The sequence below is a fragment of the Phyllobates terribilis genome, unplaced genomic scaffold (assembly GCF_046119375.1).
Source record: "Phyllobates terribilis strain yellow unplaced genomic scaffold, ASM4611937v1 Scaffold_7__3_contigs__length_470593459, whole genome shotgun sequence".
NCBI classification, from domain to species: Eukaryota; Metazoa; Chordata; class Amphibia; order Anura; family Dendrobatidae; genus Phyllobates; species Phyllobates terribilis.
In genome coordinates this window covers 84,555,805-84,572,034 of record NW_027362767.1, presented here as the reverse complement: position 1 = coordinate 84,572,034, position 16,230 = coordinate 84,555,805, and the positions used below count along the sequence as shown (strand labels likewise).

Below are 16,230 nucleotides of genomic sequence, written 5' to 3'. Positions count from 1 at the left end.
GGTATCTTTAGTGTATGACGATCTTAATTTTTGGAACCACTTAATTTGAAAGAATGAATGAGTGTCCTGATCAGGAACTTCCACTAACATAATCTTTAGCCATGTCTAAACCACAGCACTTAGCTCCTGAGCAGTATTCTCTAATTTAAAGAATATTAGGCAACAACAGTTTTATCCCTTGGCTATGTAGACAGAAAACTGGAAATCCTGAGCAATACTAGTGATTTGGTGGTTGGGGGACCCACCAACGACTTTGTTGGTTTCAAGAAAAATGAACCCCTTTCTGGATATCTGTATTTGAAAGATTGGAATATCTAAAGTTAAAGGCTATGGACACATTTGTCATGCAAAAAAGAGATTGCTATAGGTTAGTTGGTACCTTTCGTTATAAAAGTTGCTTCAAGTTTGAATCATTTATTTTCAGACCCCTTATGTAGTTTGCAGTCTGCTCCCCATTTCAGATATTTCTCATGTGGATGTGTCCCTTCCAGAAATACTTGTTGGATGTGAGATCGTTATGTCGAGGATACTTCTGCCTTCACTAGCTCTCATGTACCAGTGCAGATTCATTCTTGGACTGATTTCCCCTTTTACAGCTCATGAAGAGTGATGTGCTTCCCTGTCTAATAATTTAAATTTTTCTTGCCTCTCTGATCTGCCCTGTAAAACCTCCTCCACTTTATTCTACTATCTTTGAGGCCGGTTTTCCAAGTCCAGCTGTGATGTCTGGACCTGCGGCGAGTCTCCTGACCAAACTGAACAGCCTCATATGCATATATTAAGCTGTTCAGTTTAGGAAACCCACGAGCGTTCTGGACAAAGTGGTGCATAGTCAGACCGTGAATGTTAGATGTGTGAAATCAACTTTGCAGTGAGAGAAGAGAGGGGGAGAGCTGTCACAGCCAGGAGCAGGAGCTCTGAGGGGTTTGTCATACTTTGCAGTCCTGCAAGCTAGGTAAAAGGACTCTGCTGGATCAAAACAGTAGGAAATTTTTAATGAAGATTATTTGCCAAATTTTGCAATACAATAAAGTAATTCAGTACAAAAGTGTGCACAGCCTTTAAATATTAACTATTATTCATACTCTTCACAATAATTTGTTATGACTTTTGCATTTCTGTGCCGCATTAAAGTAGTTGCATGAATTAAAAAAAAAAAAAGTTTGTTCTTCCGAGCTTTGTTTTCCATGAAAGATTAGTAGAGCCTGGTCTATGGAGCCAGACCATACATATGCTACATGCTCATTTACTGGGTAGCCTCTGAATACTCTTCCGGTGTCTGATTAGGGTGTGATGTATTTTAATAGTGGTGCGAGAGGACATGTTTGGGCATCTAAAAGTTCACAAAAATACTTATTAGAGCCAATCATAAAAGCCTGGTCAGTTATCCACAAAAAAACATGAAAATCCAGAGCTCTGCCATATAATGCATTTATGGATATTAATACAAAATTGTTCATGGACTATATTAGAGTTTAGGTTTCATCTAGAAGTGAAAAAAAAACAAAACAAAAAAAATGCTTTTCTTCCCTTAGAGCATTTGGTAAGGGAAGACCAGCAGTATGTGAGTTGGAAAAGTCTTTCTAAAGATAAAAGGGCACTTCTGATAATACAATAAGGATGTGGAAAAAGAGCACCCGTCAGCTCGCCATGTAAAAGCCAGCTACTGAAAAATGTTTCCAACTTAATCTTTCTCAAATGGATCACATTATGTAAAACTTTTAATTGCAACTTGCCCAAGTTTAAAAAAAGTTTCAAATGTTAGTTCTATAAATCATTTTAATTAATATTTTGGTGCTACGTTGTCTAAAGTATTAAAGGGGTTTTCTTGAAACACCCATTGACGACCTGTACTAAAGATTGATCATCGATGTGTGACTTGTGGGGGAAACAACCCCCAGGAACTCCACCAATCAACAAAATGAAGGGACCACTTTGTTGTGTCCAGGAGTAGCTTCTTATCCGTACATGCAGCTATGCATGATGGTCAAGTACAACCTAATGCACCCTATTCCTCATACTGTTGACAGGTGGAGGTCTTCCATCAAAGCAAAAAATTAGTATAAATTAGCAAATCAGAAAAATATTTTGGGCAGCCATTTTTTTTTTAAAGGGACATTGATTTTTGTTTTTTCATTGAATATGCTGACAAAATAAGTTGATCAACATTTGTCAACTTTTGGTTAAAAAAATTGGCCGCCACAACTAAGCATAGAACTTTCAAATATTTCTCCAAGACCGGATTCACACAGCCATGATATTCACTATGTGCTAAAAAATAGCAATTTTTGGTCTAACTGGCGAGTCTCCTGACCTGAACTAACTGATTCATATATGAGGAAGTTAGTTCGGATCAGGAGACCAACCAGGAGTTGCAATCTGAGCACACACAATATATATGACAGTCGTGTGAACCCGGCCTTAATAAAACAAGAATATACTACGGTTTCAAGTCCGATTTACAAAATAAGGTAAATTTTACTTTTTGGGTGGAAAACATTTGAATGGAGAGAAGATCACTTTGTGTGACCCTGGTCCAAAGTCCAGCTCAGCGCCCTCTAGCTGTGGACAGGAGCGTCGTGAATCTCCTCAGCCTCCAGGTTCCCCGTTGCTGCATTCAATTTGACCGGCCTGGTGGGACGTGATGTCATTTAGGTTACATCTCACGAGCCCAGCTAATCATAAGCCAAGCCTGGGATCCCAGAGGGTAATGAAATTAACGCAGCTCTTGTCCATGGCCAGAGAGCATTGACCTGGACTGTGATTCAGGTTTGCACTATGCGATCAGCTTATCTCTACTTCTGAAGATTTCCAAAATTACCTAGTGTAAAAGAAGGTATCACAAGATTCGACGTTATGTCCTCCCCATGGGTACACTAACCCTCCATTCATTATTGTGGGACTGCCAAAGACCCAAAAAGTTCTGCACTCGGCTAGCTCCGGCAGTCCGATTAAGAATTAATGGAGCTGATGTGCGCACGATCGACCACCGCTCCATTCACATGGGGCTCTTCAGTTATGGTAGGGTTCCTAGCAATCAGTCACCCATTAATTGGGAAGTTATCTCCTATCTCAAGAATAACTTCCAAACTTGAGATGATCCCTTTAATGTTACATAGTTGCCAACTGCATCAAATTTTCAGAGACAATTCCATATTCTCAAAAAACTCGTTCTACATTGGCAAGTTAGGTGAGACACTTACTGGGGGGGAAATAAGTAGACCTATTTTTTTCTAATTACAACCCCTTTAACTGGTTTGCCAGCAAGAAAAATGAGGCGCATTGATCCAAAATTGATTACATCAAAGAGGAAAATAGAGAATTTTTTTTAAGGAATTCCTTTAAGTATATTTTTTTATGAACGCTAACATGGTATTTTATATATTTAAGTATTTTTTATGTCTTCTTAGCAAGTTCATGTTCTCTCAGAGGTGTCTCTGTAAATTTCAAAAACCAGCTGTCAACTATGCATCTATTTTCAAAACTGAATAACAAGAATTTTTTTTTTTCTCATTGCATATTCCCAAAAAAAAAAAAAAAAAAAAAACTTTAGCCAAAACTGGGGCCATCGTCATTAGTAGTCTTGATATCAGCCAAACCCCTCAGCACTTTCAGACTAGAACATCTCAAATGCTCTTTATTCTGATGAAGCCTTCACCTATATCTCGGTCTCCAGCAGATACAACCTAGCACCAACAGGACTTGGAATTTGCTGTTCCGTCAGCTTTGCGGCCATCCTCTTCAAGCTCAGCTAGATTCAGTTCATCGTTGGACGCAATACGTAAGCCATCTAATTCTTTCTTATGAGCCATTAAGACCAACTCCGTCAGTCGAGTGAAGGACTAAAGAACAAAAACAGACAGAAAATATTAGGGACAGTAAAAAAAACAATAGTAAACATAATGGATCCAGTAGAGACTGAGCTTCATTCAATCCACCAGAGTAAATGATTCTGAGAGCCCACCCGACAGCTATGCGCAACATGTGCACATCCACTTTCCATTGCATCATAAACATCGAGATCACACAACATCTGGGCACATCCAATGAAATTACAAAAGTTTTATTAGTAAAATAGTAGGCAATAAACTAGGCTACATACATGTTAAAAAAAAACATTTTTTTAAAGGGAATCCATCACCAGGGTTTAGCTTGAGCAGCATGACGTAGAAGCAGAGACCCTGATTCCAGCGATTTATCACTTATTTGGCTGCTTGCGGTGGTTTTAATAAAATCACAGTTTTCTCTGCTACAGATCTAGCAGTTCTCTGATGTGGAGCTCTGTATAACCCCGCCCACATACCTGATTGGCAGATTTCTGTGTACACTGTGCATAGCCAGAAATCTGCCAATCAGTGGTGTGGGCGGGATTATACAGAGCTCATGAATATGGAGGACTACCAGGAAACAGGTCTACTAGTCCTCTAGTGATAGAATCACTGTTTTATCAGCAGTAGATTATCAAAATTATACTAAGCAGCTCGGTAAGTGACAAATTGCTGGAATCAGGGTCTCTGTCTCTACATTATGCTGCGCTCAGATTAGGTGATAAAAACCTGATGGTATAATTCCTTACATTTTTAACGTGAATCTGTTATGACACACAGACATATCCTCACACTGAATCACACAATATGTTCAACCGTCTTGGAAACTCAAATTGCAGCGAGGCATGCGGTAAATAACTAATCCGTATATTGGAAGTAGCCGATATATAAATGACAAAGAAGTAAAAGAAAATTAAATACAAAAAGGTAATAACAAGGTACTTGAAAATATATGCAAGTGACACTGCGCCCAGTGTCCAAGTAAGTAGAGATGGACTCAAATAAAAGAGTAAGGGCTTGTTCACAAATGAAGATTGACCAAAAAAGTAAATAAATCTTAGTCAAAATACAAAATGTTATTGTGACACCCCAGGGGTCTGGTTGCCACAGTGATAGAGATATTACGTCTGAGAGCAGGTGGGAGGTCTCTTGGTCAGGAATCCTATGCATGCCACACCTCCTGCACAGTCCTGGGAGGGGAAGAACTTCCCCTATATAAAACTGGGGCTGAGGCAGGGTTAGTGAGTAGAGAAGAAGTAGAGACAGAGAAAAGCAGCAGATATAGGAGAAGAACATCAGGAGCTCTGTGGGAGCAGTGCTATAAGGAGTCAGGGGCTGGCAGCTGCAGAGCTCGCCCTGACTGAGAAGCTATCACCGGACCCGGAGTCCGAGGCTGTGGGGACTAATCTTTACCCAGCAGCAGAAACCGCCCGGCAGGGGATTTCAGGTCCTCTGGCCAAGAAACCCGAAGGCACGGTCACACGCGTGGGACCAGCACCGCCGTCGTGGAGCGGACGCCACTAGAAGGCCCCGAGTCACCGGCCATACGGGTGAGCACCACACGGTACACTCAGGGACGTGGGCTACTTATACCCGCCTCTAGCAAGGTAGCCAGAAGAGTACAGTCAGTTTGGGAGGCCTACAACTCCGCCTGGCCAGGGGAGATCCCATCTGCTCAAGGATTGACCAGGCCCCGATCGCTAGCCAGTACTCCGGGAGGGTCTATCTTTATCACCAGTAAAGACCCTGAACTACACCGCATCGTCTCTGAGTGATTCCTGCTACCCTCATCATCACCTGCTGCCTTGAGGCCATACCCCTCCCGTTGGGGGTTATAACATCATCGCTGCACCCATACCACCGGCCTCAGCGGACTGTTCTGCAGCGGCGGCTGCAAAGCCGCACTCAACGGGTGGCGTAGTCGACATCCAAGTTAACATCTACTGCCATAGACTGCCACTTAGTTTGACACCCTGGGCACGGACCGGGTCACCGCCACGAGACTACAACCCTCAACAGATCCGGCTCCGGGTAAGCTCCCGCGTCCGCAACGCAGCGCGACACAGGCCCAGGGGCGCGTCATTATACTGTACACACAAAGGAGATAGAGGATGGTAAAGGCAAGGAAAGCCAATGAGTGGAGATGGACACAAATTACCACGTGTTTCGCCGCATAAAGGCCGCTTCCTCAAGGGTCATGTTAAATTTTGCGGTTTAAGTAGTAGTTGTTGTTATCGTTTCACACTCTCATACGGCATATCATTAATGAGGTCTAATGGGTTATTTGTGAATTAATAAAAAAAACAAAAAAAGACCCTAGTGGAAAGTCATCTACAAATGAGGTTGACTTCTGCTTGACCTTTGGGGTCCTTGATTGCATCAGGGTCATCTTGGACTTAACTTGTCATGCTACATGGTGTATTCTGTCTTTTCTACCATAAAACAGGCTACTTGTTGATGGAGCACCAATTTGTAGTTCCTGCAGCCTGTCAGGTTATAATTAGAATGGTCTTGTACCTAAAGAAATACATAGTTCCAAACTAATGTGGTTGTTTCCGGAGGACGAGGTTGGAGGACCTCGAAACGCATAGATCCACACCACAGAGTAAACAAATGTTTATTAATTAAGTGACATTAAAGGAATTTTCTGGTATTTGTTTTCAAATCTGGGCAAAAAAGCAGGTAATTTTCAAAAAGAATTAAACATTTACTTACCCTTGAATCCCCCACAGCTCACAGATCTTAGATATTTTTAAAATTGAACACGGTAAGGATTGTTCTATGAAAACCCCTTTAAAGTGTCATAGTTCACTGCAAGATTATGTAGAGGAATGAACGAGCACATGAAGACAGCAAGGTGATGTAAAGCACAATTCATAATGACAGACTATAAATACACTTAATGCACCATGAATATGCCAAATTTTATTACCTCCTTTATATTATAGTTGGTGCAGGCACTTGTTTCATAGAAGTCCATGCCATATTCTTCTGCAAGCTACAAAAGAAAAACATTCATCAGCAATATTTGGGCAACATTACACGAAAGAAAAAAGAACAACAAGCTATTCTGCAAACCAGTATAATAATGTATATTTTCTTAAAAGGAACCTGCTGAACATCACCCCCCCAAAAAACATTTATTCAACTGCATAAGAATTTAAAAGATAAGCCAGTCAATGCCTTTATCCCCCCAAAGCACTTATAATGCTGGTGGGTGTGGACCCACTGCACCACGGGCCGGGCTTACCTAGAAGGGGCCTATCTAAGTGACTACCGGGTGTTCCCTAGAGCCTCTGATGGTGAGGACAGGTTTGGCCGCTGGTAGTCACTAGGTACCACTCCAAGGAAGTCCACATGTCTGGCACAGTACGAGGTACAGAGCAGCAAAACAGAGGCGTAGTCAAACGGTCCGAAGCAGAGGTGAGGAGCTGAGAGGTCAGGCAGGATGGAAAAACTAGCAATGTCTGTAACGGGATGCAGAATACTGAAACAACAATAAATATGGACTAACAGGATAGGAACCAACGTTCAGGCAGGGAACGGAAGGAGGAGCAGCTTGATAAAGGCCCTTCTAACACAGGATAGACTGGGGAAGCTAATCTCTGCAGGACACAGCAGGGTTAAATTCCTGCAGAGACCAGCTACACCCCCCCCACAGGATAGATGGAAGCCAAATGCAGGTGCAGCAGTGCTGCATGAAGCAGACTCAGCAGGATGGCCTGACATGAGGAGAAACCACAGGGTGAGCAAAGCGGCGCCGCGATAGCACTGCTCCCGCAGGGAGAAATTACATTTTGAAGTTGTGACCTGAGAAGTGATAATGCACTCCTAGCCTCTCAGCCACATGCTGTATTTCCTACGTAACACCACCCTCCCCAGGCTGATTGACAGGACAGGAAATTCCCGCATGTGTTGCGGATGTCTACCGCCGCAAAACATGCAGCCGCTGGGACTCAAACATATTAGCAGAGCATGCCCAAGATACTCGGATAAGACCGAGCATGCTCTGATAACACGTTATCTGAGCCCGTTCGCTCATCACTAATGGTAACGCAATACTGGTATTCTCTCCGCCTGCAGCCACCACTAAAAGAAGCTCCTAATGGAACTATACACTGTTTTTACATTGAACTCCGAAGCTTCTCATAGTGGAGGCTTGTTCATCTCTGGAGACGACCACCTACAATTGCATTGAAAAGCGTTTTTTTGGAAGAGGATTGTCTTCAAGGGGGTGGTCTTCTCAAAAAAGATGGCTACTATACATGCAGTCATGAGAAAAACTAAGTATATTCTCTTTGAAGGCTATGGTTTTACATATCAAGACATACAAAAAAAATAGTTCTTAGAAGGTCTTAAAATTTGGTAAATGCAACCTCAGATGAACAAACACATGGAAAACTACACCATGCCATTATTTATTTGATGAAAACTAGACTAAAATTCTAAAGCAGTGTGTGAAAAAGTAAGTACACCCTTACTACTTCAACAGGAAGCAATAACGTAAATAGCAGCTAATCAAACGATCTTCATTAATTGTTCATCAGCAAGTGTGACCACCTCTATAAAAGTAGAAGTTTTGGCAATTTGAAGGTCTAGAGGATTCAGGTAGGTGTTAAGACATTGCCAATGAGAAAATACATTAGCAATGATCTTAGAGAAAAATATTATTGCTGCCCATCAATCCAGGAAGTGTTATAAAGTAATTTCCAAACAAACTGGAGTCATTTTACAGAGAGAAAGATTATTCACAAATTGATAACATTAAAGACAAATGAAAATCTTCCCAGTATTTATTGTCCCAGAAAACTCACCCCAGGGTCAGACTGTGAAATACTCTGATAAATTGCAAAAGACCCAAGAGCTACAGCTCAGACTCCTTTGGCCTCAGCATGTAGAACAAGTTTATAACAATACAATTATAAACAGACTGGACAAGTATGGAACATTTGGAAGTGTTGCCAAGTGAAAGCCTCTTTCTAAAAAAAAATGCCAGCTTGGCTAAAGTTTGCAAAGTGATATCTGAATAAACCATAACTTCTGGAACAATGTTCTTAGGACAAAGTAGACCAGTGTGGAGATGTTTGGTTAGGATACCATTTGCCATGTTTGGTGAAAATCAAGTAGGAGGATTATTAATTTGAGTTTGTTTATTCACCACGCGATTCGGGCACCTCGCAGTCATTGAGTCAGCCATTTACTCATCTGTATGCGAAAGAATTGTATGCACGCCGATACAGTTACACTCCGGGCAGAGCAGGGAGACTCTGTCCTTGCACTGCCCGGCGGCCGCCATGGGGCCCTTGAGTAGGAGGGGGGGGGGCCCCGGTGCCAGCATCTGCCCCCCCCCGCCCGTCACCGCCGCAAGTTTACTGATGAGAGAGGGAGCGCAACGCTCCGTCTCCCATCAGTCCCCTCTCTGTGACGGACGTTTCTGGTGTCATCACTTGGCGCCCAGCCCTCTGTGCTAAAGATGTGTGCGGGCTGGGCAATTGGAGCAGCGAGGGAACCAGGAGGAGAGGTGAATACTGGGTTTATTTCTTTTTTGCCGGGCGGGCGGCATTATATTACAGCCTCTGCCTATGGGGAGGGGTGGGGGGGAGCATTATACTAAAGACTCTGCCCATGGTGACGGTGTTATACTACAGACTCCGCCTATGGGGAGGGGGGGGGGAGCATTATAGTACAGACTCTGCCTATGAGGAGGGGGGGAAGCATTATAGTACAGACTCTTCCTATAGGGAGGGGGGAAGCATTATACTAAAGACTCTGCCTATGCGGAGGGGGGGGGGAAGTATTATACTAAAAACTCTGCCTATGGGGAGGGGGAGCATTATACTAAAGACTCCGCCTGGGGGGGGTGCATTTTACTACAGACTCTGCCTATGGGGGTGCATTATACTATATTGAGGACTATCTGGTGCATTATACTATATGTAGGCTGTAGCGCCGGCGTCCCTGCCCTCTGCTAGGCAGGGACGCTGTTCCCCTCACCTCCCTGCTCCGTGCCCGGCGTCCTCCTCCCGCTCTGCTGGCAGCGCGCGCTCCTTCCCGGCCACTGTGCTTAGGGCGCGCGCGCGCTCTCCCTCCCTCTTAAAGGGGCCGCGCGCGCCGTCCTAAGGAGTCCCCGGCCAATGGCCGGAGGACTTCACCATATATAAGGCACCTCCTCCAAAATGGAGGTGCCCGAGCAATGTTGTTGCACTGTTCACTACTCTGCTTCAGCCCTCAGGTCCCGTTGCCAGTTACCTGCCAGATACCTGCCAGATTCCTGCCAGCCTGCTGTCTTTTCCTGCCTGATATTCCGCTACCTGCCTGCTAGCCTGAGGTCCGACGGTCTGCCTTACAACTCCTGTCAGTCTGTCTAAGGACCTGCTTGCCCGCTCACCTGGGAGCGCACTTCAGCTACCTGCCTGCTTGCCCGAGGTCCGACGGTCTGCCTTCCAACTCCTGTCAGTCTGTCTATGGACCAGCTTGCCCGCTACCTGGGAGCACACACCTGCTAGTCTACCTGGAGGCTCCGCCGTCACGTGCTGTGACCACCTGCCTGTCCAGTGACTCCTGCTCGCTCACCTGCTGCCTGTCTGCTAGCCTACCTGGAGGCTCTGCCGTCACGTGCTGTGACCACCCGCCTGTCCAGAGACTTCTGCCCGCTCACCTGGGAGCGCTCCTCTGCCGCCTGTCTGTTGGTCTTCCTGGAGGCTCCGCCGTCACATGCTGTGACCACCCGTTCATCCAGAGACTCTCGCCTGCTCACCTGGGAGCTCACGTCTATCATCAGCCGCCACAGGTCGTACCAACCCTTTACCCAGAGACTGCCCCGGTCACTTGCCGTGACCATCTGCCCGTTCATTCAGAGACTGCCCCGGTCACTTGCCGTGACCATCTGCTCGTTCATTCAGAGACTGCCCCGGTCACTTGCCGTGACCATCAGCCCGTTCATCCAGAGACTGCCCCGGTCACTTGCCGTGACCTCCAGCCCGTTCTCTCAGAGACTGTCCCGGTCACCTGCTGTGACCTCCTGCCCGTCTTCCCTGGTCGCCACACGCTCCCTTACAAGGACTGCCCCCTTGTATAGTAGCTCAGAGGTTCCGCCTCCCAGACCCGTTACAGTTTGCTCGGGCCATGGAACCCGGTGGCACCCAAGCTCCCTCGCTCTCGGACCTCTGTCATGAACTGTCCCGTCAGAGGTCCCAACAGGAGTCCATCCTGGGTCACCTGCGGAATGTCAATTCTCGCCTGGACACTCTGACTGCTCCGCCAGCAACCTCCGCCAGTGCCATGACTCGCAACCCGGCAGCTCCGCTGCCCACCAATATCATGGTATCCTACCCCGGACCCCGGCTTTCTGCACCTCCTCGCTTCGGAGGCGACTCCGCCCAGGCTCGGGGCTTCATTAATCAGTGCACCCTGCACTTTGAACTATTGTCCCACCAGTTTAACTCCGACCGGGCCAAAATTGCCTTCATCATGTCCCATCTCACCGGGGAGGCCCTGGCCTGGCTAAATCCTCTATGGGAGAGAGGAGACCCCCTGGTGTCCGACTTGCCTGCCTTCCTCACGGCTTTCCGGAAAGTCTTCGACGAACCCGGACGGAAGACCTCATCCGCATCATCTCTGCTACGCCTCCGTCAAGGAAGTCTCACCGTGGGCCAATATGCCATACGGTTCCGTACCCTTGCCTCGGAGCTGGCCTGGGATAACGACGCTCTGGTATCCGTCTTCTGGGAGGGTCTGTCCGGCCGTATTAAAGATGAACTTGCCGGTCGGGACGTTCCTACCACTCTCGATGACCTAATAACTCTTGCCACCCGGATTGACCTACGGTTCCAGGAGCGTGCCAAAGAGGTCACCCGTGAGAGGAGAGTTCCACGTCTAGCTCCTACTTTTCAGAGACCCGTCACTCCCTCAGTCTCTCCCCAGGTACACTCTCCTGAGCCTATGCAGGTCGACCAGACCAAGATGGTCAAAACCCGTCAGGACTTACGCCGTGCCGAGGGGAGCTGCTTCTACTGTGGCAGTAAGGAGCACCGGATCCGTGCCTGCCCAGAGAGGTCGGGAAACGCCTGTGTCTAGGTTCGCTCAGAGAGGTCGACCTAGACAAGAATAAATCCTCTCCATCTCTGCTGCTGTCAGTTTCAATCGTCTGCGGGGAGAACCGTTATTTCGAACTAGCCCAACTGGACTCTGGAGCAGCCGGGAATCTTATTTCACAGTCCCTGGTAGAGAAATACCGCATCCCCACCAAACCTCTGGCTGTACCCTTGTCTGTTGCTGCCGTGGATGGGGGTCTCTTACCACGCCCCATCCAACTCATCACCGAATCCATTACTCTGCAGGTGGGAATGCTGCATTCTGAGAGTATCTCCTTTCATGTTCTGCCTGGACTCTCTCACGCCCTCCTGCTAGGTCTACCTTGGCTCCAGAGACATGCACCCGTGCTTGACTGGCAGACCGGAGAAGTCCTTCGCTGGGGACAGGACTGCCATAAGACCTGTCTGGTTCCCGTCCATCCCGTCCGTCCTTCTCCTACCCCAGCTAATCTACCTGGACTTCCAATTCCTTATTGGTCTTATGCTGATGTCTTTAATAAAAAGGAAGCAGAGACACTACCCCCTCATAGACCATACGACTGCCCTATCGACTTGTAACCCGGTACTACTCCTCCCCGTGGGCGTATTTATCCATTATCCGCTGCTGAGACCCGGTCGATGTCCGAATATATTGAGGAGAATCTGGCCAGGGGATTCATCCGGAAATCTACCTCCCCGGCGGGAGCAGGCTTCTTCTTCGTAAAAAAGAAGGACGGCTCTCTCCGTCCCTGTATAGACTATAGAGGCCTTAACCAGATCACGGTGAAGAATAAGTACCCCCTTCCGCTCATTCCGGAGTTATTTGATCGTCTGAGAGGGGCTAGAATCTTCACCAAACTGGACCTCCGTGGGGCGTACAACCTGGTTCGTATCCGTCAGGGGGATGAATGGAAGACGGCATTCAACACCCGGGACGGCCACTATGAATATCTGGTAATGCCCTTTGGTCTCTGTAACGCTCCTGCCGTCTTTCAAGAGTTGGTCAATGACATCTTCCGGGACCTTCTCTACTCCTGCGTAGTGGTGTACCTGGACGACATCTTGGTCTTCTCTCCGGATCTCCAGACTCACCGGAGGGACGTTCGTCAGGTCCTGCTCAGGCTCAGGCAGAATCACCTCTTCGCTAAATATGAGAAGTGCCTCTTTGAGCAGACCTCGCTTCCGTTTTTGGGCTACATTATTTCTCAGACCGGCCTACGAATGGATCCAGAGAAACTGTCTGCCATCGAGAAATGGCCTCGACCGGAGGGGTTGAAGGCCATTCAGCGGTTCCTGGGCTTCGCCAACTACTACCGCCTCTTCATACCGCACTTCTCTTCCCGGACTGCCCCAATTTCCGCGCTCACCCGTAAGGGTACTAATCCCAAAGAGTGGCCGCCCGAAGCAGAGGAGGCCTTTCTTTCCTTAAAACAGGCCTTCTCTTCCGCCCCGGTGCTGCATCGCCCGGACGGCAACAAGCAGTTCTTCCTGGAAGTTGACGCCTCCTCCTCTGGAGCCGGAGCGGTACTTACTCAAAAATCATCTTCCGGGAGGATGGTAACTTGCGGCTTCTTCTCTAAACTCTTCTCCTCCTCTGAACGCAATTATTCCATAGGAGACCGAGAGTTATTGGCCATCAAACTGGCATTGGAGGAGTGGCGTTACCTGCTCGAGGGGGCTCTTCACCCGGTAATAATTTACACTGATCACAAGAACTTGGCTTACCTCCAGCATGCCCAGAGACTTAACCCGCGCCAAGCCCGGTGGTCCTTGTTTTTTGCTCGCTTTGATTTTGTTCTTCATTTTCGCCCGGCTGACAAAAACGTCAAGGCGGACGCCTTGTCTCGATCCTTTCTGGTGTCTGATCTCGAGGAAGATCCGAAACACATCATCGATCCCGCCAGAGTAATGCAGGTGGCTCCCGTGAGTCTAAATCGTCTCCCTCCCGGAAAGACGTTCGTATCAGTACCTGATCGGGAGAAGATCCTTCACTGGGGTCACTCGTCTAAACTAGCTGGCCATGCCGGTCAGAAAAAGACCCTCCAGCTTATTACCCGGCACTACTGGTGGCCTACCCTGCACAAGGACGTAATAGACTTTGTTTCTGCCTGTGTGTCCTGCGCCCGCAACAAGGTTCCGAGACATCTGCCAGCCGGTCGCCTCCTTCCGCTCCCAGTACCTGCTGCCCCCTGGCAGCATATAGCAATGGACTTTATAACAGACCTCCCAGTCTCTGCCGGTTGTACGGTCATTTGGGTGGTCGCTGACCGCTTCTCCAAGATGGCTCATTTCGTTCCCCTGCCAGGCCTCCCGTCTGCACCCGAGCTAGCTAAAGACTTTATTCATCACATCTTTCGTCTTCATGGCCTGCCCCTCCACATCGTGTCGGATCGTGGGGTACAGTTCACCGCACGCTTCTGGAGAGCCACTTGTAAACTGCTAGATGTCACCCTGGACTTCTCTTCCGCTTACCACCCACAGTCCAATGGTCAAGTGGAGCGGATCAATCAGAACCTGACCAGTTACCTCCGACACTTCGTTAATGCCCATCATTCTGACTGGGTGGATCTCCTACCATGGGCCGAGTTCTCTTATAATAATCACGAGAGCGAATCCTCCTCCAAATCCCCGTTTTTTGTAGTCTTCGGTCAGCATCCTCGGATTCCTTTTCCTGTCTCCACCTCTGTGGACAACCCGGCTGCGGAATCTCTCGTTAGCAAATTTTCCTCCATTTGGGAGAGTACCCGATCCGCACTCCTTCAGTCGTCCGAACGGATGAAAAGACACGCTGACAAAAAACGCCTGGATCCTCCACAATTTCGTCCCGGAGATAAAGTCTGGCTCTCATCTAAATATGTCCGACTCAAGATACCTTCTTACAAGTTAGGGCCTCGGTTCATCGGCCCCCTGGAGGTCATCAGTCAGATCAACCCGGTGGCCTATAAATTGAAACTCCCGGCCAATTTACGGATCCCTAACTCCTTCCATGTATCTCTCCTCAAACCTGTGGTACTTAACTCTTTTTCCAAGTCTACAGGTACGCCTCCTGCTCCGGTTTCTGCTGAGGACGAGTTTGAGGTAGAGAACATTCTTGCCACCAAAAGGGTAAGAGGAAAGACCTTTTTTCTAGTAGATTGGAGGGGGTTTGGTCCTGAGGAGAGAACGTGGGAGCCCCGGGAGAACATCCATGCCCCTCTTATCCTTGCTAAATTTCTGTCTGGCCTAAAAAAGGGGGGGCCTAAAGGGGGGGGTACTGTAGCGCCGGCGTCCCTGCCCTCTGCTAGGCAGGGACGCTGTTCCCCTCACCTCACTGCTCTGTGCCCGGCGTCCTCCTCCCGCTCTGCTGGCAGCGCGCGCTCCTTCCCGGCCACTGTGCTTAGGGCGCGCGCGCGCGCTCTCCCTCCCTCTTAAAGGGGCCGCGCGCGCCGTCCTAAGGAGTCCCCGGCCAATGGCCGGAGGACTTCACCATATATAAGGCACCTCCTCCAAAATGGAGGTGCCCGAGCAATGTTGTTGCACTGTTCACTACTCTGCTTCAGCCCTCAGGTCCCGTTGCCAGTTACCTGCCAGATACCTGCCAGATTCCTGCCAGCCTGCTGTCTTTTCCTGCCTGATATTCCGCTACCTGCCTGCTAGCCTGAGGTCCGACGGTCTGCCTTACAACTCCTGTCAGTCTGTCTAAGGACCTGCTTGCCCGCTCACCTGGGAGCGCACTTCAGCTACCTGCCTGCTTGCCCGAGGTCCGACGGTCTGCCTTCCAACTCCTGTCAGTCTGTCTATGGACCAGCTTGCCCGCTCACCTGGGAGCACACACCTGCTACCTGCCTGCTAGTCTACCTGGAGGCTCCGCCGTCACGTGCTGTGACCACCTGCCTGTCCAGTGACTCCTGCTCGCTCACCTGGGAGCGCTCACCTGCTGCCTGTCTGCTAGCCTACCTGGAGGCTCTGCCGTCACGTGCTGTGACCACCCGCCTGTCCAGAGACTTCTGCCCGCTCACCTGGGAGCGCTCCTCTGCCGCCTGTCTGTTGGTCTTCCTGGAGGCTCCGCCGTCACATGCTGTGACCACCCGTTCATCCAGAGACTCTCGCCTGCTCACCTGGGAGCTCACGTCTATCATCAGCCGCCACAGGTCGTACCAACCCTTTACCTAGAGACTGCCCCGGTCACTTGCCGTGACCATCAGCCCGTTCATTCAGAGACTGCCCCAGTCACTTGTCGTGACCATCTGCTCGTTCATTCAGAGACTGCCCCGGTCACTTGCCGTGACCATCAGCCCGTTCATCCAGAGACTGCCCCGGTCACTTGCCGTGACCTCCAGCCCGTTCTCTCA

At 48.4% G+C, this 16,230-nt stretch overlaps 1 protein-coding gene across 1 annotated transcript in view; it reads right to left on the bottom strand.

The window, feature by feature from the left end:
• Positions 1-1,331: 1,331 nt before the first annotated feature.
• RAB15 (RAB15, member RAS oncogene family) overlaps positions 1,332-16,230 on the bottom strand; it is a 103,035-nt gene continuing 88,136 nt past the window's right edge. Inside the window, exons 6-7 of the mRNA XM_073638920.1 lie at positions 6,760-6,825; positions 1,332-3,842 (exon numbers count right to left, since the gene is read on the bottom strand). Coding sequence (XP_073495021.1) covers positions 3,687-3,842; positions 6,760-6,825 — 222 coding nt within the window. The 3' untranslated portion in view covers positions 1,332-3,686. The remainder of the gene's footprint in view (positions 3,843-6,759; positions 6,826-16,230) is intronic.